The sequence below is a fragment of the Gavia stellata genome, chromosome 13 (assembly GCF_030936135.1).
Source record: "Gavia stellata isolate bGavSte3 chromosome 13, bGavSte3.hap2, whole genome shotgun sequence".
In the NCBI taxonomy this organism is placed as follows: Eukaryota; Metazoa; Chordata; class Aves; order Gaviiformes; family Gaviidae; genus Gavia; species Gavia stellata.
This window is the reverse complement of record NC_082606.1, coordinates 8435414-8459916: the sequence shown is the minus strand read 5'-3', so window position 1 is coordinate 8459916 and position 24503 is coordinate 8435414. Positions and strand designations below refer to the sequence as shown.

Below are 24503 nucleotides of genomic sequence, written 5' to 3'. Positions count from 1 at the left end.
TTAACAGTTTTTAGTTTTCATTCTTTTGTTCTTTTGTACTTATTTTTATTTGCATTTATTCCATAAGCAATATATGAACTCCCAAGATCAGAACTGTCAGTGTAATCTTAAACTTTACTTAAAGGTTCACTTAAAGCAGAAGCATTAAGTCATTTCAGTGCCAGATATAAACTATTAAATAATTCAATGTGTACTTTTTCAACAGACATAAATTATTGACCAGAAAATGGCCCAGCGAAGCCCAATCTTCCCAACTCTTGCCCCTTCTGAAAGGTACAGTTTGGAATGCAAAAAATAAATCTTCATATTGCAGAGTATTATGTGTCTCTCAATTCCCTATATATAGTAATGCTGTGACTTGGGACTTCGGCATTGTATGCAAAGCAAAGTGAAATACTGTAGACTCATTCAAATCATGGCCCAAATCACAATTCCTTACTCAGCTTTTACTTAACCCTTTCCCAAAGAAATTAATGAGTAGAAGTCCAAGAATACTATACTTCAGCCAGTCTACTTATAGCATGGAATGAGTGTTGAAACTCAGAGCCAGAAGTAACCTTTGTTGGAGTCCTCATACATCTCTATCAATATCATCATGGAGAAAGTAAACTGTTAATTTGGCTCATTAACAGGAAACAACATGGAGAATACACAGTAAATAACTGAGTTCCAAGAAAAAGATCTCCTCTTTCAAAGTGGGGTTGAACTTGTATCTGCTACTTATGCTTCTGAAAAATTTCTTTGTTCTTTACAGAATATAGCAGCAGGAAAAGATGGCATGCATTAGCAACCTTTTTTTTTTACTTTGAGCACCCATGAGCTCTATCGCTTTCCATGGAAGCTATGCAATACAGAGCTCTCTTGAAAAATCCAGACAATTATTCAAGGTACCCAAATGTAAGCTCTTTTGGGGGAAAATTTGATTTCTAAGACTATGAGAAGCTTGTCATAATTTTGGTCTCTCCTCAGTTTCTACATCTACATATGCTCCTGTCCAGTTCATGGGGGAACAAGCTTCTGTAAGGTATTATGGGATAGCTATAGAGACTGATAAAAGGAATGGGCACAAGCTACTCCTTTATAATCTCAGTCTGTTTCCATTTCATTTGCAGTATCTACCTTCTACAGTTACTGCTTTGATTAAGCCTGAAAACTGTAGAGACAGATAGCATTACTTCTGAAACTCAATAAAAGGGTTTTGAATTCGGCTTCTTAATCAAATTATAGTTCTGAATTGTAACTACTTTTATAATGCTAATGCCCTTTTCTTAAGATCCTATGCTTTTGTAAGCTTCCTTAAAGAGTAGGAAAAAAAGCCTGACCTGCCTTTGTACAAGATAAACCCAGTAGCCAACACAGCATCCACTTATTTGTAGCACTGGGCCCTCTCTCTGTGAGTATTTTGGTGCTTCTCCCCAGTATGGCTACTAAGACAGTATCACACTGTCTCCAGTGGAAAGACACTGCAGAGTTTTGTGTGAGAACTTAACAATATCTGGATATTCTTCTTCACTAGACGGGTTCGAAACATACCGCTGCATAGCCAGGCGTTGACAGCGGTCCCGTTGGCATCTGCAAGCCTGGTGGATCAGCTGGAAGACAGAATCCTAAGCCATGAGAAAACAACGGCGGCTCTTGTGGAACACGCTTTTCGCATTAAGGAGGACATTGTTTCCACTCTGCACAGAATGCAGAACAAAGGGGGGGGTGACCGGTTGGCTAGGCAACTCTTGGAAGAACATATCCGAAACATAACGGCAATAGTGAGGCAGCTTAATCGGGACATTGAGGTATGTTAAGAATTTTTGACAGGACTAATGCCGTCTCAGCTACTCATTCCTTCTAATTTAATAAGAAAGTTTACCACAGGATATGTAAAGGTCAGACAAGGTCTGAAGATCCTGTAAGCTTATAAATTGTTTTTGTAACTTGAAAAACTGTTTGCAAATTACATAATTCTTTCAGTGGCTATGAAAATAGCACAGATATTAGCATATAAACACAGAAACCTTTGTGGTGCTAATAAGCTTGCTTTCAAAAGCTGCACTGGAAAACCTTGGAAAAAAAGAATTAATGCAACACTAATACCCAGCTCAACTTCAGTCCAAAGGCTGTGCTGTATAAACACTAGGAAATGCTTTAGCTCCATAATAAACTTTCTTTAACTTCCGACTTACTGACGACACCAAGTAGCCAAACCCAAGTGCTCATTTGTATGACCTAATCATATGCAGATACATGACTTCTCGTCTGACCTCTGCTGCAATGAGCAGCAGGGGTGTGGTGGGGAAAACGAAAGGATAAAAAGGAATATTTAAGTCTCCGTTCCATTGTCAAGTTATACTTTATACATATTATGGCATTTATGTGCAGATTGGATGCTAAGAATAAGAAATAATAAATGACCTGAAAGGTTTCTGGCTTAGTACGATACAAGACAAAGCTTTTAATAAAGTAATAATAAAATGCTATCTGATGTTACTGAAATACTACAAAATAATGAGTGACATTTTAAGCGTACATTAAATGTGACATACTGAGTTTATATTTGCATATGAATGCTTTGTAGATGCTGCAGGAACAGATTCGTGTCAGAGACAATCTCAGCTACGGAACAAATTCTACCCTGAAGAGTCTGGAAATGCGGCAGCTTTCTGGTTTAGGAGATCTTCGGGGAAGAGTTGCAAGGTAAAAGTCAACATGGAAGTATATTTTGGGGACTAGCTAGTGTTGTTTTAATCTCGACATATGAATGTTAATGATAATGGGCTGAATTCAACTTTGGCAAAATTCCCAGGATAGTTTTGCTCGCTGTTTTCAAGAAAATGAATAATAATCCTTTGCATTCCAGTACTACATATTAAACTTAATATCACCCTTAATTCCTGAAATTCCTGAAATTAGTTTTTAATAAGTTACCTCAAATTCCTTAGGAATTTGGATTTGGTTCAGCTTTAAAAAGTACTATGGTTAGACTATCTTTGAAAGAAATTCATTAGCACAATTATAAAGGCAGCATGGAACAATATGCACGCACTTGTAAAGAACAGAATAGTTGCACATTTTTGCATATATTTTAGAAGTAAAAATCTGTGCATTCAGTTATTGGTTAGCCATATTAAAAACTATGTAGGCTACCTGACACGTAAGGAACAGAAAACTATAAAATAATAGAGTTTTTACAGGCTACTTGAAACTCCAGGTTACAATTGTGCAACTACACAGACGTCTGGTTGTGCCATCAATGACACATTTACAAACCCCAGTTCAACAACATTTGCTTAAGTGTCTGTAAAGTTGAGGACAAAAGACAGAGGATATGTACAGCTAGAGAAAAAGGACCTAATCTGGCCTAAAGTAGCTTGGCCAATAACTTCAGTGGAATTATACTTGTCCTGAATTTGACCTATCGTCTATATTGTACAGATAATTTTTCTCTTTCTTTTTTGTACTTCAACTGATTTCATGATAACCTTCAAGAGCCTACAAAAATAATCAGGGAGGGATTTTTCTTGAACTAAAGTCTTCTTATAAATTACTCGATTGTTTGAAGTTTCCACTGTAACTTTCATAGCCCATTTTGTAAAGACTACTTTAGAGAGGTTTTAAAAGAAAATTAAAAATTAGCAGGTTATGCACTATCCTTTAGTAAACAGGAAGGAACCACACAAGTTTATTTTGTCAAATCAGAAAACTGATTGAAAAATGTAGAGAGATATACACACGCATATCTATCTATCTATCTATCTATCTCACTGAGAAATCCCTGACAAATGTACATACTTGCATCTTCCTGCTTCTTTATATTAAAAGTCCACTCAGAGATCACACTATATCCTGAAAGAGGTCTATATTTGGAGCAACACAGTTACTGACACCTTGTAAAGCAAAATATAGTGCCTTTGCTTTCAATAACAGAACTCAAGTGAATAAACACGTGCCAGCATGAGCTTCACAATGGGGCCTGTGCCTGTCCCAAGTACTCGGTATGGGGATTGGTGGCGGACTAGCACAGTCTGTGCCAGGATCTACTTAAGGCAACGCCCTTGTGCTGTGTCTGGGTTGCAATTCATCTGATAACTGTATAAGATTATACCAATCTGCCGTATGTCAGACTGTGCAATGAATGTTGGATATTTGTATTCATTACCGTAAGACAATCAGTTTACCGTCTTTTAACTGTTACTTTCTATTCCTTCTATTCAGCATTATGCTCTCTACATAAAAATATTCCCTGAACGAAGAAGAAAATAAGCTTCCTTTTACCAGAAATAAAGTTAAAAGAGTGTTCCATGGGAGAAAGCTATTTGCCTTTATTTACAGATGTATTCTACTTTGAAAATTAGTGTTCCTGTGAATAATGATTATAGTAATATCTGGAGATCATGGTCAAGATGGCAGTTTGTTATGCTGTTAGCACTGTACAGATACTTACCAGAAACTTTTCCTGGGATAAACGCTTTCTGATTACTCTAGCCAATGTTCCTTATGGAAAATAAGCTGTACTCGCCTAATGTAATTTTACTGTTACATCTAGCCCTGCTAGCTTTCAGATGAGTTCAAAGAGTGAAACCATAGAAACATGATCAAGTTACTGTGGGTTACCAACTTACTGTGCATCAGCTCTCAGCCACAGTCAAGGTACTATGTATGGCTCAGGCTATAGTGACAGTAGGCTAATTTAACTCTACGTACACCACGTTTACTCTAGCCTAGAAGTGTGCAGATGGACAATCAGTGCAGATCAGTTCATATATGCCACGTGATAGTAAATCACCTAAGTCTGAGCCTTTTGGTCCTGTAATAATTTTAGTGTCAGTCTCAGGATTCTGGCCAAATTTCAGTTGTAATGCTTCGTTACAGGGTTCACCATGAGTGATGCTGTACGTTTTCCTAAGAATCAGCATTAACTTTAAGGAAAATATTACCTCTATTAAATTTAGTGACGTACTCAGCAGAAAATTAGACAGATGCCAGTAGACCCATTACTCCAGCCTCCTGTCCCTGATACTGGCAATTTTATGTAACACGTATTTACCAATTCTATTTCTAGTGATATTAGATCATAAAACTCATGAGTAGTGCCTTATCATTTATTTACAGAATAACTTATGGACTATGATCATTTGTCTGGAAAGTTTAAATCAGCAGCCTGGTCAGAACCATAGCAGTAGCTGTCTCTAGAAGCTTCCTGATAGCTGAAACAGAGAAATGGCAACCATGCATGTTCAAATTGGGCCTACTTTGCATATATAGATGATTTTTTTTATATACATTATAGATCTGATTCATTTCAGACACCCTGGACTCATTACATGTAGGCAGATTTTCCTACACTGCACAGAAAATGAGTCTGATGCATCTGGGATGCACTGCATTTACGAACTTCCTAAGTACAATAAATCTGCTGCACTCTGGCTGTTGTAGGAGATGCACACAGTGAGGACTGGTCTGGGCTCCCTGATCCAGGCTATTCAGAATCTACCAGCTCTGCTGTTCTTGCCCAGTGGATCCCCTGGTTGGATCAACTTGCTTTTCACTACTTGTTCTTCAGATACTTGTTTTTCACTGAAACACTGGTATTTTAATTGAAACATCTCCTGTTATAAAAAATGAGGAACATTAAAAATCTGCGTGTACCATTATAGCATATTTATATAGCGTGCTGTTGCAGAGTACTGGTGTAGTTCTCAGCTTTATCTAGTCCCTGGTGATACTGAATAGAGCACCCATTGTGTTTTGATTTCTTAAGAGATCGAAGACAACAAAAATGCTCTTCAGTGCGCCAGAAAAAGTAACTACTGCTTTTGCTTACCACGACTTGGAAGGCAGTTGTTTGATAATTTCACTGTTTACATTAAACATTACTGGTTTCTAGAATTATACTGTATTCTGAAATTAAGAATACTTGGCATTATGAAATCTCTCCATTTAGTCTTCATTTACTAATTGCACATAAGTACATAGCTTGGCAACCAGAACGTTAAGAAAACGTCCTCCAAAAATTAAACAGTAGTAAACCGAACACATTCTAGTGCATCTTTGCCCCGAATTTCAACAGTGCACGTGTGCAACTGCACATGAAAAACTGCACTGGGTTGTTTGTGTGGCCAGCTTCAGCATTTCAGACATGAAGACAGAGAATCATTTATTGTGCATTTCTTTGTACAAACTGGTTTTAAATACAGCTCTTCTATTTTTAAACTAGTATTCTTCCTAGAAATCTTAATCTATTTCTCACTTCTTTCCTTGTGCTTTTAAGATGACCAAACCTCAAAAGTTGTTTTCAACTGTCTTTATATCCATAGTCCACTGGTTTCATTTAGATAGACAGTCTGATTAAATTACCCAGGAACTTAAATTCAGTGTTGAGAAATATTTATTTCTATTTTTAAGAAGAATTCTACTGTCATTTTAACATGAATCTACAAAGAAGTATCAAAGCAGAACTTTCAGAGGCATGGGAAATTCAATGGGGATTGTAGTGTGCTTTTTTTTTTCCCTCTCCTGTTTTTTTAAACACGGAAAAAATTCCGAACTATAATGTGCCCTTTTGTTTAGAATGCTTCTGACCCATCATGTAGGAGAAACCTGAATCAAAAGTGTTAGAAAGCCTGTGGTTTTCCATATGTTCATCTTATTATTGCCTCCCCCCCATTTGAAAGCTAGTGGAAGCATGGACTGAAGTTATTTAATTGTAAGTTTTTAACTCAAAATGTATACTCACATAACTAGTATCAAAATCTCATTCTTTGTCTGCAGCGCACTAATGTTTTCTTCCAGGTCAAAACTAATCAGGTAACTAATCAGGTGTTTGTGAGTGTGTACAATATATATAGCAAAGAGACTTCTCTTTGAGCACTTCAGTATATAGAGTATTGTTTAGAAAAAAATAGCAGGATAAACATTCCATAACTACAGACAATGGAATTTAAATTTCTTCCAACTTTGTTTAAAAGGGTGACAATTACAGTATCCCTGTAGAAAACCAAAATAATCTGATTAATACGTACCAGGCCGACGCTAAATTAACAGTCAGAATTTTACTGTTTCAGTTACCACGCAACTATATGATCCCTTTGATCACGTAACTGAGTTCCACAAAGAAGAGAGATGCACTGTGATTAAACCCAAAACACTAATTTGCCTGAAAAACAATTACAGATGCCTTCTGTTTACATTTGCTACAGTAGTGTCAAAGCTGTTGCTTTTTCTGTTTTCTGTCATGCCTCAGAGAAACAAAACTAACCATTTTTTTGAGCCCATAGGCTTTTGGTGCCTAGATAGAAGATGATTTCATTCCTCTGATTCTCTCTGATTGTAACAACATGGAGAGATGTGGCTTCTCTCATCTTTTAAAGAAACTGCCTGATTGTAAGACCTGCAACTATGGTTCACTGCTATGTTAACCTTAGCTGGTCTTCCTACAGATATTAGTAATTGGTTTCACAACGCTGAACTGCTAAACTATAAATTAATTTCCACAAGTTTTATAATTTCCATGTGCTATTTTGCATTACTGATTATTTTCATATTGAAATTGTACCGTAGCACAAAGCAGATGATCCATTTGTCATTTTAGCTGTTACTTTCCCTTCATGTTTAATGATAATGGTAGTTACTGTAACCGAGGTGATGAAACATGCATGTTGAAATGAAAGCCTTTGAACTGAAATGTGACTAAAAAGAGGTTAAAATGTGTCATTGGTTTAGGTAATGACTTAACTTGCCTTAACTTGTTCCATTTTACTGTCTTTTTCTCCCTCAAATTGTAACTGCTGTCTGTTCTCCATCAGTTTCACAGATCAAGTTTGGTAACATTGCCAATTACGTATTTCCCTTAGTAAAAAAATATACATGACTCATACTTCACAGAGGTCTTACTCCTGAAATTACAGTACTTATATTTTTACAGCTCAGTTAATGTCCTTATTGTATTACTGTAGATGAAATCCACCTGACCAAAATATTTTTTAAATGTAGTAGAAAATGCACATATTCTATAGCACATTTATCCTGAAAATGTTACAGCATCAAGAAATGTTCCAATGTGAAGAAAGGAAACAATAATTATTATGTTCCAGGACTGCATTTCATAGTCTTCTGTGAGACAAAATTGCCATTGCTTTCAATGACAGTTTTACCTAAATGAAGACTAATAACTGTAAAATTTGCCCCACATTGTTTATTACACATATTAATTGTCTACTACTATTTCACAAGTAAAAATAAAAATAAGAATGTAAAACTCAGAGGAACACAGCTACAATAATGAAAAAATGGTCCTCAATTATTTAGGCTTCTAATCATGTAGGCAAAATCATACACACCGTAGCAGATATCTTTGGGGTATGAAAAAAATACAAGGTATTGAAATTCTGCATCTTTGCATTTCTAATGTGATTTCCCCGACTGATAACAACACAGCCTACACATATTATGTCAGTGCCAAGAAGACAGGAATGTATGTGTCAGGCTATTTGACTTCTAGTCCCATTTGGGAGCAGTTTCCTGAATACTATGAGATATATCCCCATTCTTACAGTCTCATAAGACGCTGTTTTGCTAGACAGCCAGCAATTTCACAGAAATGCCCAGTCTAAAATGGGTAATTAAAAAGCCTGGACCTTATATTCAGCTGTGCTTTGTTATTTATTTATTCAAACAGGTGTGATGCTGGGTTAGCCAGACTGTCTGCAGAGCATAAAATTACGTATGAAAGACTTCAGAGCCTAAGTAAAGACCAACACACGTCCAAGCTGATCTTAGAATCTAAAATCAAAGAGGCAGAAATACAGGTATAGTATTTAGGCCAAAGCAATCCATGTATGGGTAAGAGTTATAGTCTAATTGACACAGACTCCGTTACAGTTAATTATTATCCTGGGAGGTCACAGACGTACAAATGGAGACATGTATCTGCTCACAGTCTTTATTAGATTGAACACTGGTACCTAGCTGCATTACTGTACTGGTCTAACTGAAAAAAGGTCCATAAATTGCTGCCTTTAGCATGCTGTGTAGAAGGGGCTGGTATTTAAAGGCACCTGAAAGGACTCCAGGAACGAACAAAAGTCAGTGATTACTGGCCTGAATGAATGGCTTCCTGAGGTTGCAATGTGAACATGACAGAGATGCTCTACAAAACTACCAGAACAACGCAAGCATCAGTGTCTCTCTCTGTATGTTTTGGCCTTCCCACGATGATTTTGTATGTATTTGAACACAATTTTTGAAGGTCTGCAGAACAAAACTGGTTTTGGGTTCTGTGAATCCATTAATCCGTCTGTCAGGTTTCTCTTCCATTGGGTATGAGAATGGAAGTGAGCACTAGATACAAGCAGAGACTTAGGACATTAAGGAAGAGGATTCTTCAAATCTCCATCTCAAGGTCTTTCCATTTTCTTGGGGCAACAAAAGTATCTTACATCTTCATTTTGCAGTAGGTAAATGGTTAAAATCCACTTCACCTTTCTGAGAAGGCTCAGTATAGTGTATTAGCATGCTAGAAGCATATTGTCATGAATCTTGTAAAACAGAACAGCATGTTTTACAAAACTGGGATGATTGTTTTGGTGAGAAACATCTTCTGTTAGGAATGACCTATCCCCAGTTAAATCCAGCACTTTTATCACTGCTGTAGCCATTATACATGAAGTGATGAAGAATATCACTCAGTGTTGGTGGACTGCTTTGCCATTTGTTTACTCTGCTTCTGTGGCAACATGGAGATGTAATTCAGCTGTCTCAAGGGGGGGAGAAGGCAGATGGTTTCAAGGCAAGACTGTTCAAATTATTTATGGCTGAAAAATTATAGTTTTCACCATGTTGATACCTTCATCTTGTGAAATAGTGTATTTTTCACGATAAAGTAAGATGTGCAGATTCAGTAATTTCTGAAATGTCAGCAAAAACAGCCATTCTTTAAGATCTCCTCTACTGTTATGAAAACATCCCAAAAGAGACTGTGACAAAATGCTGTGGAAAAATAGTAAATTCTGAATTTCGTTTCAGATTTCTCATCTTCTGAGCAGAGTAGAGCAATCAATAATGCAACAAGAAGCAAAGCTGAAGATTGCCTATAAGGAGAGCAACCAACAGCTCCACCTTCTGGATATGAAGTGAGTGCCCGGGAAACCTCGCTGCTGCCATGGGCCCCGCAAAATTAACAGGGCCTCAATTTTCCAAGTTTCACTGTTGTAATCTTCAGGTCTACAAAAGCATGAACCTGTTTAAATATGTCTCTGTGTGCTCAACAGGTAGCTTACAAAAGCACAGATGTCAGTCAAGCGGGACTCATTTTCAACATAAATTCTGCCCCTAATGTGGTTAGGCAATTTTGAAAAGCCCGTTAAGTCCCTAGTTAAGTATTCAGGCAACTTGTATTAAAGAAGACAACTAAGGATTTTTGTAAGGGTGGCCTGGTACCTTTTTGCAAGAACTGTACGAAGCAACGAATGCTGGAAGTGGCTGTCGAGAGCAGGGCAAAGAGTTCAACTCAAGCAACCAGGAAGCGAGGCACAGCATTCACACAGTGTTACTGCCTTCAATTGGCTTCAGATATGAATATATTACTCAACTACCTAAATTATTAATTATAAGTTACTGTGCTACTACTAGACTTTATATAATCTGAACTGAATATATCCCTATAACTTCTCTCCAGGTATTTCACTCAGTGGCAGTCCTGTCTTAAACCATCCCCATTCTTACTCCTTACTGCCATCCTCATGCAATCCCATCAGTTACGTCAGTAAAACTGTTTGCAAACCAGATGAAAGAATAGATCCAGATTTCATATATTCACTGGAAAAAAGACTGCCTAAAGAAACAGTTTCACTGGCACAATTGGTTGGTGTAAACTTCAGGTGGGCATAGGCAATGTAAGTGGAGCTATGTGAACCAGCATTGCCACCAAAATAAATGGTGTATCAAATCTTTGTTCAGATCAAAGACCGACAGACACAAAGATTATAATCTGAATGGATGACCCTATTCCGTTTTCAGTGCTGCAAAGAATTTGCATCTACTATGCTTCAAAATGTTGTGATATGTTTCGTACAAGTAACTGCTATTTTGTTGTGCTTTCATCTTTATTTCCTACAACAGTGTTACCTTATCCAGTTTAGTAGCTTTAAAGTTCAAAGAGTCACCTTAATATGGTGTCAAGAATGTATTAGTCAGTAATTTTTTTTTTTTTAAACATGAACATGTTCATAAGAAAGTCACTGCTGAATGACCAGAAGTTCTGCTCTTTTGTATCTGCTAATTTCTATTATGCTCTTAGATTAAAAAATGCTATTGAGGAGCTCAGCAGCCAGATTTTGTCTGCACGTAGCTGGTTGGAACAGGAGCATGAAAGGACTGAAAAAGAGCTTGTGCAAAAAATTGACCAACTCTCATTGACTTTTAAGGAAAACACTGTAAGTTTTGTTAAAATGTCTTAATACTTCTTCTCAGGAAGTATTCAAAAGCATTATTAATAACTAAGATAATGTAATTGAGATATTGAGGTTTTCAGACCTCCTCAATATTTGTATAACTGTTTTCACTGATGTCAAGTATAACATCCCCACAGCCTGAGAGTTTTCAAATAAATCTGATCACTTCTAAATAGATCAGTATTTTAGCCTACAGTAATCGAGCCAGTTTAAACCATTTTATAAAAAATTATAATTCCTTACACCTTTGAATTCCACATAACGGAGGATTAAATCAATCTCTATTGCATATTTGGGAAAGACCACTGTAATTTCATATGCAGAGTAAATAATTAAAAAATCTTTTTCCCGGCTCCAGGAAATGAGTGAAAGAGCTATAGAGGTGAAATTCAACCAAATGGCAGAGAAAATTGACAAAATAGAAGAAATACAGAAGATAACCGTGGAAGCACATGAAGCAAAACAGACTGAAGAAAAGATAAATATTCGCATTGGCAAACTTCAAGATGAGATAAATGAAGACATAAAAGAAATGAAAGCTGAAGTTAATGCTGGTAAGACCACAGTTATCAAGTTCTTTATTCTGAATTGTGGTAACAATGATTGACTTATAATAATATGCAAAATGCCTTTGCTTGTATCGAAGCAGTTTAAACACTTTTGGACCAGATGCAATGGTTGCATCTGTGGCATTAAAAAGGATTTTCACTAGGTGTGAAATTCACAGCAACAAGAGGTGACATCTTATTAGCTTAGAAGTGCTCTCCCCAGAGCATACATTGGTATAGCTTTGCTGCGATCGGGGGCATTTTTGCCATCAGCACACAATTACAGTCCTATTTTTCTTCAGAACTTTTGCTATCTTCCTAGTGTAAAGCACAGTGTTATGGTAGGAAGCCCATTCTGATAGTAATTACGCGATACTCTTGCTTCTGAGTATGAACTAATTTAATTCTCACCTGCAATTAGGATTTGCCGCTATCTATGAGAGCATTGGGTCCCTACGGCAAGTTCTAGAAGCGAAAATGAAGCTGGACAGAGATGAACTACAGAAGCAGATCCACCAAATGAAGCAGGAGGTTCCAACATGGGGAGAAACTGGACCATGACTGCAAGCTTTTGTATGAGAGGTTAATGTTTACCTGGCTAAATAGGCAGACTAATCTTGTTCCAGTCTGTAATCCAAATTAACTGCATGTGCCAAACGACATGCTGCTGTTGCACAGGCCCGTATGTTTACTCAAAGCGGTAAATGCAAGCTCTTCACAAATCAACTGACACAAGGTTTTAGGGCTGAGGTGCTGATTTGCCGCTGCACTACTCTAGTTGCTCTCAGGAGATTAAGTGTAAAACTAGAGTAATATATTGGTGAAGCTGGCACCTAATTTGCTAAAGGCATTCCAGTGCTCCCCAGTTTTGCAGGCTTGAGCAGGCAGGTATATGCTTTTTATATATATAAAAATAAAAGCACCTGCACACCCCCTGCTTTTTTTTTTTTTTTTTTTAAAAAAAACACCAAAACAAGTCGTTATCATTCATTTAATATTAGTTTGGCAAGGTTCTCCACCCTAATACAAATTACTTAGTTGAAGTCAATGGACATTTTTACAGTGACTTTCTCTACTATTGACTTCCTGGGGAGACAGAATTGGCACTAAACAGACCAATTTGCAAAACCTAGATGCGGTCAGAAAATCTTCGTTTAGTTTTGCAAATATCCTGTGTGTGTGTGTGTGTGTAAACTAAATAGTGTTATATAATGTAGTTGTAGACTAAGATGATTCATGAACAACGTAAGAAACTTAACTCATGTGGTCTTAAGTATTGTGACCTTTTTAAATGACTAACCAAGTGGAACTGAGACAAGGTAAAAGATGTATATAGAATATTTTATAACCAGGCATGTGTTCCTGTGACTTGTTTCATTATATCGGTAAAAACTTTGAAAGGTTTGAAAACAAAAGAGAAGGTGATAATCTAACATAGTCCAGAGGATGTCGTGTAAAATGAAGTGCAGTTTATGATCTGCTTAGAAATTTTTATTGAAGTAACACAACTGATTCTTCAAATTTAAGTATACTTTATAATTTAGTAGATTCAAACTGCTAATTGCATTCACAGTATTTCCAAATAATAATGGTGCTTATTTCCATTCCCAGAATAGATTACATAATGAAAATCAGCACCCATATGGCATATTAATCTAGATAGGAAAAAAAAAAAAAAAGTGTTGATTTTATATCTTCATTCATAGCTTGATATTGCTGCTCATGTTTGTAAGTCATGCAGGATTAAGCACTCAGTAAGAATAAAAGACTTCATCCAGTATCCTATTAATTTATACTATAAACAGCAATTCATATATACAAAAATACTATTAATTTACACAAGCATTACTGCTAACGTAAATAAATTAATAGGATATCTCTGCACTGCCTTTAATGGACCTGTCTTTTGGCCAGTATTGCAAAACCATATTCCTATTTGGAAAAATCAGTGGCCAATTTCTCATCATTTCCATGAAAGAAGGTTTGGCCCACAGTCACCATATTTAAAAAAAAAAAAATTGCGCCAAAACCTTAAACTCATTAGTTTCAGTAGGACAGCGTAGTGTGTCAAAATCAAGAAAAATGCATACATCTTTACAGGATTAGCACCTCAGTTTATATTCACTTCGTATATAGTTGAAAGTAATTGAATGTATCAAAGATACATGAAGTGTTTGCAACGCTGGCTTCTAGTGCACTCCAGTAACAGAACTGCCTCTGTTATTCCTGTTTTGTATCATCCATGTGCTGTGAAGTATATTTACAATGGCAGCTAAGGGGAAAGCCCAGTTCACCGAAGGGAGACAATGAAATGCTTACAGCTATTTCTTAAAAGTAGTCTTAAAAATTATTCTTTCTTCATGTCTGTATTCTTACCTATTCCTAAATATTCAGCTTTTCCACTATGTGTGGCTACCACTGATGTTTTACAAAAAAAAAGAAAAAAGAACAGAACAAAGAAAGAAGCAAAAAGAGATGGAACAAAAACCCAACAGTTTTTTTCTCCTGTAATTGGAAATCTGTACCTGAGAGAATCTGGTACGATATGAAGAGCATACAAGGAATCAGAGAAACAGTTTACGTAGGACTTTAATAAAATGTTTCTCTTGTAAAAATCTTGTGTGATTCATCCAGATATAAAACACCACATAAAACCCCATCCAATTTTACTTTTGTTGTTTTGAAAATATTTTTTGCCAAATCTCAGCTAAAACAAGTAACTAAAAGCCCAAATAAACCAATACTGAAATGCAATTTATTGTCAACCAGTGCCTTCCAACTATATGAAGTGCTGTGTGGAGGGAGGCACAGGTTACAGGGACTCATATGCTGGGAAGAGACAGAAACAGTGGGCTAGACCTAGATGTACACACGCACACACACAAGTGTAGCCTGCCCGTTGTCCATCCTTTTCACAGAGTGCTTTAACTAGTCAGTTGTGAAAGGAAGTCACATATTCCAGACCAAGAGAGTTCTGCAGAAAAATTGAGGAAAAGCCAGAATGGAAAAAATATAGGAAGAAAGTTTGAAAAATCTGGAGAAGTAACATAGAAAAAGAGTAAGTCAGAAGAGCGGCACAATGGAGTTGTAGCTGCATGGGCAAAGGCAAGGCAGAGTAGCTACCTGCTGATGAAGCACAGAAGGGGTTTGAAGATTTTAGGAAGAGCTGAAAGTTACAAACAGTAATATATTTGATACAAAACACAGATCCCACAAGGATGGACACATTCATTGATTTATTACAATTCATGCTCCCTGCATTTTACTTTGCTTGAACAATTGGAAAAGTAAATCCTTTTGTTTTGTTTTCCCTTCAGTTACTTTCCTTTTTGTTTTTTCTTTTAAGTTTTCTGCACAAAATAAGTCAACAATGTCTTGTCTGCATAGTCTGTCAGGGGGTGCTCATATCTGATAAGTTACAGCTGAATTCTTCAAGGGAGAATGAGAGCCCCTGTATCTTTCAATCATCTTAAAGTTGTATGGCAAAATCCTCTCCTCAGAAACAGCGTCCCCTCAGGGGAGTAACTATGAAGCCAGGAAGACATTATTACAGACACTATGGTCTACAAAAGCTTGATTTTGCAAAGCAGAAACTGATTCTGAAAACTGACCTGCAGAGATCCTGTAAAACCAGATGGAAGGAAATAGCTGTGCTCGAAAGTGGAGCTGCCCCTTTATTTTTTCTTTCCATGCTGGTCTCCAGTGGCATTCCTGTGTGCCAGTCCTTCAGGGATACAGAGGGCTTTTGATGGTGGAAGTAATGTGCTTTCTTTGCTCAATGTAAGTAGTCATGCTATGAGTCACTATCTGTACGGCACCAAACACAGGTCTGCCAGAGCCCACAAATGGAAAAAGGTAGTGAGAAGAGGTAGTGTTTTTCTGTATGACCGTCAAGCAAACCGAATGAGGCTTAGTGTATTTGGGACAGTGTAACACTGAATATGCACAAAATACTATTTAAAACACAAAGTACACTGATATAACCATAAACTCACTGAAAGAAGGACTGGAAGGTGCCTTGAGAAGCCATCTGCTCCATCTCTCCGCTTCAAAATAGGGCCAACTCTGCCCAAAATATTTGTCATAGTCACTTGTCTAACCTGCTTACAAAAATCCTTCAAGAATAAACCATTGACTAATGCAATCTATTCCAGTGCTTAAAGAACACACTCCTAACCTAAACGGACTCTTGATAGGACAAGACATAATGGACTTAAACTTCACACACAGAGAACATAAAACCTAATTTATTACATTCTTCCCTGCATGTCCATTAATTTTTTAAAGCAATCTGTGTTTTACAGAAGATTCAGATGAAGTTTCACAGGGATCTTTGTCCAATATTTCTTAAACTTTTTTTTTTTCATCCCTAAAGAAAAAAAACAAACCCAAAAAACACACCAACAACAAAACCAAAACCAGCCAAAAGCAGACTTCCTCTCAAAAAGTTTTAAAATCTTTCTTCTGTCAGCTCTTTAGCATGCATGAGGCTTAAATCACTTGCAGTGTGCAGATCATAGTATTCAGTCAGCTATGTTGCCTGAACGACACAGCAAGTGTCAAAAAATTTTTAATAAGTTTATCCTTTAACTGGGGTACATGCCTTTTACATTAGCATGTGATAACACAGTAGAACTATAGTACTATGCAGTAAAGAACTTAACTGGAAACAAAATTATGTCAGTAGTTACAGAGCAATTGTGTAATTTAGACTCATTAAGCAAACCAAAGTAATGATGCAAGTAAGAAGTTAAAAGAATGATCCCAACTTCAACATCTAGTTGTTTATGTAGTACAGTTTTACATTGTGGATATTTCGTCATTACATACCAATATAGTGCAGTGGACAGTTTCCATGTTAGAGAAAACAGGTACGAAAGAAAGTGAACAGCCGTATACTCCTGTAACATCAGTTTAAAGTGAAACATAATCTGTTTTTCTTTTCTCAGTTTCTACATTTCCTGCTCTACCTTCTCAAGTATTTAGCCATCAGAGTTAGAGAATGTTCTCTGTATCTTAGAATTAAAGTATTCATTAGACATGTATTCCAATAATGGAAACGTCTAATGAGAGACACATGACAAATTGATGAAGCACTCCTATGTGTAGAGGAGGGATTCCTCCTGTGATACTCCTCATGGTGTAAGAAATTCATAGGCATATTTGAAAGAAAACAATAATGGAAATTCGGTGCAAGTCCTCTATTGAATTGGCCACAGGGCGTCACTGTTACTCTTGGCAAATAGAGGAAGATGCTCAATATAGCTGTGTGATCCATAAATGCTGCAATACCACTGAGATGGGTCTGGAAGTATTTAACAGTATTATGCATTTGGACAAAAGGCAAAAAAAGGAACATTCTAAAGACATCACTCTAAAAATCTCAATAAAGGCAGATGTTTAGTTAAGCAAAATTCTCTCAGAGTGATTGTGATGGTCCTTCAGACAATGTGCGAGGAATGCTGAGTGGGGACCAAAGCTCTCTGCTACCTTTTCTGCCAGCAGAACTTTGGTCAACACAAAGCATAAAAGAACCAAATCCCAAATCCAGAAGAAAAATCAGGGGCAGTTCTTCTAAAGCGCAAGATCTTAAATCAAGCAAAGCTCAAAGAGCAACATGCATTTCCCATTGATCGTCCCAGGAGCTGCTGCAGACATGCAGGAGAGGTTCCTCTCCCAGCACTGTCTCCCCCTCCAAGACTGACTTTGGCTGAAAGACCCCAGGATAATATGAACAGTTACTATGAGATGAAGCTCTGGGCCTCCACAAAAGGCTGCTCTCAATCCATGCAAAGATTATCTCGATACATAATACAGTGGAATAGCCTCAAACATTGCAAAATAACGTGGGAGAGCTGTGACTTTTGCTGGCATAGATCAGTGAAAAAAATGTTTTGAGCTCAGCAGAGCATCAGTGATGTACACCAAACCAGGACCTAGTTTAAGAAGACGACTGAAGTAGTAATTGTCATAATACAAAAAGCCTGAACTGTATGAGAGGATGAGTAGGAATTACTGGTGAGAAAGGAGAAAGATTTGCTTCTTGTAGAGTGACAGGAATGAGAATAACACACATCATCCACTGCCGCACATACTCCAAATAGTTACCGTCATTAAACCTGACTTCAGTTTCTGCTAAGGGTCATTTTCAAATGCCATTGCAGTAAAAAGGCTTCCATTATATGCAACTGAAGTTGAAGCAGACTATAAATGAAGACAGATTTTACTGACTTCGCTGTCTCATTCTTGCGCTACCATTTCCTGATGATATCAGGACTGCAAGGTAGGCATCCACTTTGCTAGGTGGCCTTTGTGATCTTACTATCTCCATTAAGAATAACTTAAAAGGTTCAATAATTGCATATTAGAATATATATATATACACGTCTGCATATATAACACTGAATTTCCATGTTGTGCCATGCTCTTTTCTTCTTCACTAGCTTTGAGAATTTTAATTTCAGTACACTGCAAGTAGATTGTATTATATAAACCATTAAATTCTAGGAAGGTATAATAGTTCAAAGTAGAGCATTTAAAATGCAAATAACTGAAAACAACAGAAGTTAAAACATATTTTATGTTACTGCCATGCTTTGAAAAGATAAATGCTAACCTGTTTACTACCATAAATAATAAATCTTATTTACTTTACAAAGATCTTACGGTGATTGATCGCTTTGTATGTTATGCAAGTTTGAATATGTGAAGTGTTGTGACCCAATTCTGCATAAGCTTTCCTTTCTGAGATTAATCTCCCTAAAATGAATGTGGGAGCTCACAGTGTAAACTGCTTGCTTACCTCTTCACACGCATAATGATTTATGTTGCAAAACAAAAGGGATTGCTGGTCTGTGATACGGTCTCCTGGTATCTTGACGCATTAATAGCAAAATCTCAACCATTACTTAACGGTTTGGGTTTCCAGTTATCATAGACTAATGAGACAAAAAATGAATAGTGTAGTATTTTTACCATTTATTTGTAGTAATGTATCTCCATTATCCAGAGTGAGGGGAGACTAGGAAAATCCAAATAATACTGACACCACAAGACAGAGCACAGTGGTGGGATACTGGATTTCCCCGATTGATTTGGGGCTAGTTTGGGCCCATTACCTATAGCTTTGTGCTCTTCATTTCAGTAAACTACCTAGTGGTAAATTGTTTATTTACATTCATTAGGTTGCCCTGGCTGTAGTAACTCCCACACCATGTTAAATTCAAACAATAAGGAGGAAAAAGTGAGGAAGGAATTGAGTATTGTTCTGTCCCTGAGGCCCTACTGCCACCTGATGTCTCTATTCCTGTCAGGTGAAGGCAGGCAGCAGGCTGGCTGCTTATCTGCAAGAACTGACAGCTCTGGAAAAGATTTCAGCAGGTAGGAAGCACTTAGGGAAGTCATACAAATTATTTCAGTAAGTCAAAAGATCATGCATATGGACGGCAGTTGTTAAGACAAATCCACTGACCAAGGCAAAAACAGAGATTCAGTTAAGCGTGAGTTTCCTTGCGGTCTGCTGGGGGTAGGCTGGGACTGCCTGACCCCTGTGCACACACAAATGGGCAGGAGCTCTGCATGGCAGACACCGCATCAGGGAAAAAAGCCCTCCTCCACCTGCATTACTACAGCTTGGTTCCCAATAAAGCATAAAGAAGTAGGAGAAACTCCATGAATAAAAGATAGTTGTCTGACACAAGATCTAAGCCCAAGCAGAGACCAAAGAACCTCATACATTTCCCGATGACTGTGAAGCTCTTCCTGCTTGTCACTGGTCCTCAGAATAGTCCTCGTCAAGCTGATAGGGGAACAACTGAGGATTCAAGGCAAGATTTAAGCAACAGGGACAGGAAGAGAGTCATCTATTCTACAGCAAGGTAATGATCTGTGTTCACATCTGGCAAGGGCAATGGAAATTATGGTATTAAAAACAGAACAGCAAGATTTTCCCTAAGAAGATATTTTAATTATCATTCAGAAGTTTAAGAAGGAGAAATAAATAGAATGCACAGGTATGCTCATTTGAGAGCCTTTCACTTCACGAGCGGTCAGAGAAACAAGGAAAGGCTTGTTGGAATAAATGGCAGAGGATCTGACTCTCAGGGTCTTCTCAGCCCAATGCCACGTGGCGTGATCACCTGCAAGTGATGTAGTGGTTAATACTGAAATGCCTACACATATAAATATGTGGCATCTAAAATACATTTCATATTTTGAATCGAAACAAGTTTGTAGCTTCACGCATGATGAACCTGGTTTTCACATAAGACATATTTTAAATGCTTGGCTCACATGGGATGCATCTTTCTGTGACTGTGGTTTCAATTAAACCATTAGCCAATATCCCAGAATCCCAGAACAGTTTGTACTCATGCTAAGGCTTCTTGTGGCAATCTAACATCAGCCAAATCACTATCTTTGTGCAAGGTAAAAAAAAAAGTACATAGAGAGGCATTAATGGAGTTAGTGCAAGAGAGAAAAAGCGAAAGTATAAACAACCACAAGTAATGCAATGGTCTAGTTCTTCCAAACTGTGACCGATTTCAGCTCCCACTTTGGTACCGATAGAAAACAAAACCATTACAAGATAGTGTTCCAGACAAGTAATGGCCTTATAGGGATTATAACAATTCAAGTTAGAAGAAACGGCACACCATTAACTTAAGTCACCTCTCAAGATTACACAGCAAGATTACATGACGCAGCAAGTAGATAACAGTCATTACTAATTCCCCCTTACCAGTGTTAACCTTCCTCAAACATCAAACTTTCAATTATACCATGGCAGTAAATAAATGCTATTTATACAAAGCTTGCAGATTGAGTGTTTCATAAATGAGTATGTGGGAAGCATTGTGAAATATCAACTGATAGTTTATATTTAAATTGCTTCTGGTTTACACTTTAGGCAAGTTTCATTGCTGCTATTTGCAAAGAATTTCAAAGCTGAGAATTCAGTGATTCACGCCAAGAATTTTTATAAGTAGCACTATGTTAAAAAAAGAAAAAAAAAAAAGAAAAACTTGTGACAAGGAAACCTTCTGGCTCCCAGGGGAAAGAACTGTTTTTAAAGACAGTATTTTTTTTTTTTAACCTATTGAAAGAACAGGTTCTTTGGTCACTCTTACAAAAAAAAGTATTCAGGAAGGGAAATGCTTCTGTCCCAGATGCCTAAACCTTGCAGAAGTCCCTCAGAAACATCCGCAAAATTATTCTACGTAGGATAATCTGCAGTTTGAAATAACACAAAGTATATTACTGCCTTAGCAATGGCATCATTTAACTAGTGATGGTTTATGTCATACACATAAAAATGCCTTGCAATTAAGACTCAATTCCACCAGTAATACAAGCATCAATTGAAACGATCATACTAATTTTTCATAATGAATTTTGAATTCTTTTCTGTAAGGTACACCGCTTTGCCTTGGGTGGCTCTCTACCCACATACTGCTCTTCACAGAGCCCACTCCAAGTTTTCCACATGTACCTACTAGGCATCTCAATGAAGCTGGGGATCTTGCAGGTTAGTACCACAGCTTTGTATGAGGCTGGGTTCCTTTTGTTAGCTCCTGGTCGTTAAAGCAATGGACTTTCCGTGAAATGACATAACTCAAGGTAACATTGGAAAGACGCAGTTAAGCCTTGCAGGCCTAAGAAAGTGGAGATTCAGAAGCAGAGCTCTGATGAATATTTTGCCATACTTCATTTTAATCCTATCTGTTTGAATTTAACAGAATTTTCCTAAAGGAAGCCTCTCTAGGATCATAGGGCTCTAGCAAGACGTTCAAAGAGAAAAACTCAAAACTTACCTGGCTGTCAACTTCTTCCAACTTGCTTTGGGTTTCAGCCTCATCAGTTCAACAATGATATTCTTGTTTTCTTCACGGTCTATGCAGTCCCTGTTGAAGAAACTGGATGCATTGAAATATTTCAATAATCCCCACTGGATTATGAATTACAAAAGTACATTTCTTAAACGATTAACCGAAATGCATGCCAGCACCAACAATAAGATGCTATATGAATCCCCAGGCTTCATTAAAAAGAGAAAAAAACCCAAAACCAGCAGTTCTACAATTACTCACTTCCTTAACAAAGCAAATATCATATTAAAATCTCATTCAAAATTGAGTTAATCCTCCCACTAAAAGTAAGCCATATTGTCTAAGCAAATACCAGTTCAAGTCAAAAAGGAAAAAAAAATTAAATATCTATGTATAAAGAGAGAGCACACTAGCACTCTAATAAAGCCAATGCTCTCAAAGCACCTCTGTCTCTCCTGTTCTTGTCCTTAATCCTAAAACCCAGTCAGTCTTCCCCAGGTGGGAACCCTATCAGCATCCTGCTCTGTATCACCTGGGCACTTCTACATTCACAGAACAACTCTATTTCCTCCTGCTTGAATGAATCCTGCCACTTCCTCCTAAAAACTACAAAAATGATACAACGAAACTAAGATTTGGGGCTCAATCTGGCAATGTAATGCACAAATCAAACAAACTGCTACATGGGGATAAAAAAGCAGCACAAAACCTAGAGCAGCACAGAACCCATTAGAGAAACAGAATGATTTACTGGAGTGACTCAACTTCAAACCAGTGAGGTCAACAGTGAGGAAAAATGTGTGACTGCCAAACTGCTGTTCAGTGAACTATCAGGCTCACGCTGCCAAGTTAGTTACCAGTCCTCTGTCACAGAATACCCTAAAGCAATCAGCAGGATGTTAGCACCTGTGCATGGCTTACACAAGACACGTTCAGCTCAGAAATTTGAGGAAATTGTGTTCTTGCAACACATTTAATTGGTGATTTCTGGGCTTTGACATTCACAACTTTCAAAATCAACAGTTTAAATTAGTTTGTTACACAGTAATTAAACTTTAAATATTAAAATTAAAACAAATGATAGGGTAAAATTTTCAAAAACATTCTGGTGATTAATTATTTATTTTATACCTAAGAATAAAATGCAGCTGCCTGCTTAGAAAACCCACTCTTAGGCATATAAACTCATTGGGTTCCCATCAGACTTAAGCTCCCAGGTGATCAGAATCTCTTTAAAAAGTATGACATAGGCTCTAAATCACTGCAGTGCTTTTGAAAACTGTATTATTATTAACATATTCTACCTTCTGTTCATCATCATGTGAAAACATTGACATGTTTGGGTTATAAAAATCAGTAACACAGACAATGCATCAGGAAACTGATAAATTAAATTATTACTTAAAATATTCAAGTCATCTCAAGCTATCCTTGCAGCCTGGCATTAGCAATGTCATTGTTGCCTCTGACCTGCCACATTGCATTATCTTCATAATTAAGCGGGAATCCAGAATAACAAATTTGACCGTGATAAAAAATAGCCTTGAATTACAGCCATTAAAGAGACCCACAGCATTTGTATTTAGGCATCTCAGAGGATTTATTAGGAGCAATAGCTTCAATTAAAAATTAAGATTCACTTATGTAAATTAGCAAAAGCAGGAACAATGTTTTAGTTAGGCAGACATTCTATGTATAGAGCAAAAATAGACAAATCTCTGAAAGCTTAGTTTCTAAGACTAAAAGAAGTCTGGGTATCCAAACATCTCTGGTTAAAAATCAACTTGAAATATGAAAATAGAAAACATTCAATAAGCTCCCGTAAATTTCTTGCTTTATTTGCCTGGCTCAGGTAACCGTGATAATTCTTCTCATGCCCTAGTAACATACCAAATGGAACAAAATCAATTCCAGTAGAGGGATTTGGCTTCTTGTGTCTGCATTAGCAAGACATGCAGAAGAAAGTCCTAGAGCTGTGTGAAGCAAGATTATCTCTGAATGTAAGAAGACATTTCAAGTACGTTGGTCTAATTAGTAGACAAATTTCAGGTCAGGTTGTTATGTTATTTTTATCATACCTTTCATCTTATAATTATCATTAACACAACCAGTGGTCTAAAAGTCCTCCTGCAAAACAAATGCTAAAGCAAATACCTGAAAGCTTATCCAAGCTTGAAAAATCCTCCAACCTAATTAAAATCACTGAAAAAACCAGGCAGTTCCTTCCTCTCTACTTTATGGCCCCATTCTCCTTTTTTTCATCCTCTCTGTCATCTTAAAAGGAAGTTTTAGAAAAAAATGTCCACAATAACTGTATGAACCAACTGTGGTCTCTTAAATCTAGTTCAAGAAAAACACACTGAAAGCGATTTGCATTCACTCGTGACTAACAAAACCCTTTTGATGTTACTGGAAAACAGGGAAGTTTTATTTTGAGAACTATCACTAAAATCAAAGGCAGGTTTATTACTGGAAAAGTCTTTCCTCTGTGCATGTGTCTGTTTTCATTGCTACCACACAGCTTGCTCATAAATTGGTTACTTCAGATCTCTATGCTGGGACCATTAGTCGGTCATTTATTCTGTCAGGTTCTTCAGCGCTGAGGAGATGAATCACATCTGACTGAGAGCTATATTTTCTATGTATTACTTAAGTATCTGATTACAAGACATCGTTCATACAAATAC

At 37.1% G+C, this 24503-nt stretch overlaps 1 protein-coding gene across 1 annotated transcript; it reads left to right on the top strand.

The window, feature by feature from the left end:
- The first annotated feature begins 226 nt into the window (after nucleotides 1–226).
- FAM81A (family with sequence similarity 81 member A) lies at nucleotides 227–12550 on the top strand. The gene is made up of 8 exons (XM_009809069.2): nucleotides 227–273; nucleotides 1517–1790; nucleotides 2570–2688; nucleotides 8669–8798; nucleotides 10015–10121; nucleotides 11288–11423; nucleotides 11800–11995; nucleotides 12411–12550. Exons 1-8 carry the CDS (start codon nucleotides 227–229, stop codon nucleotides 12548–12550), a joined length of 1149 nt encoding a protein of 382 aa, XP_009807371.1.
- The last annotated feature ends 11953 nt before the right edge of the window (nucleotides 12551–24503 follow it).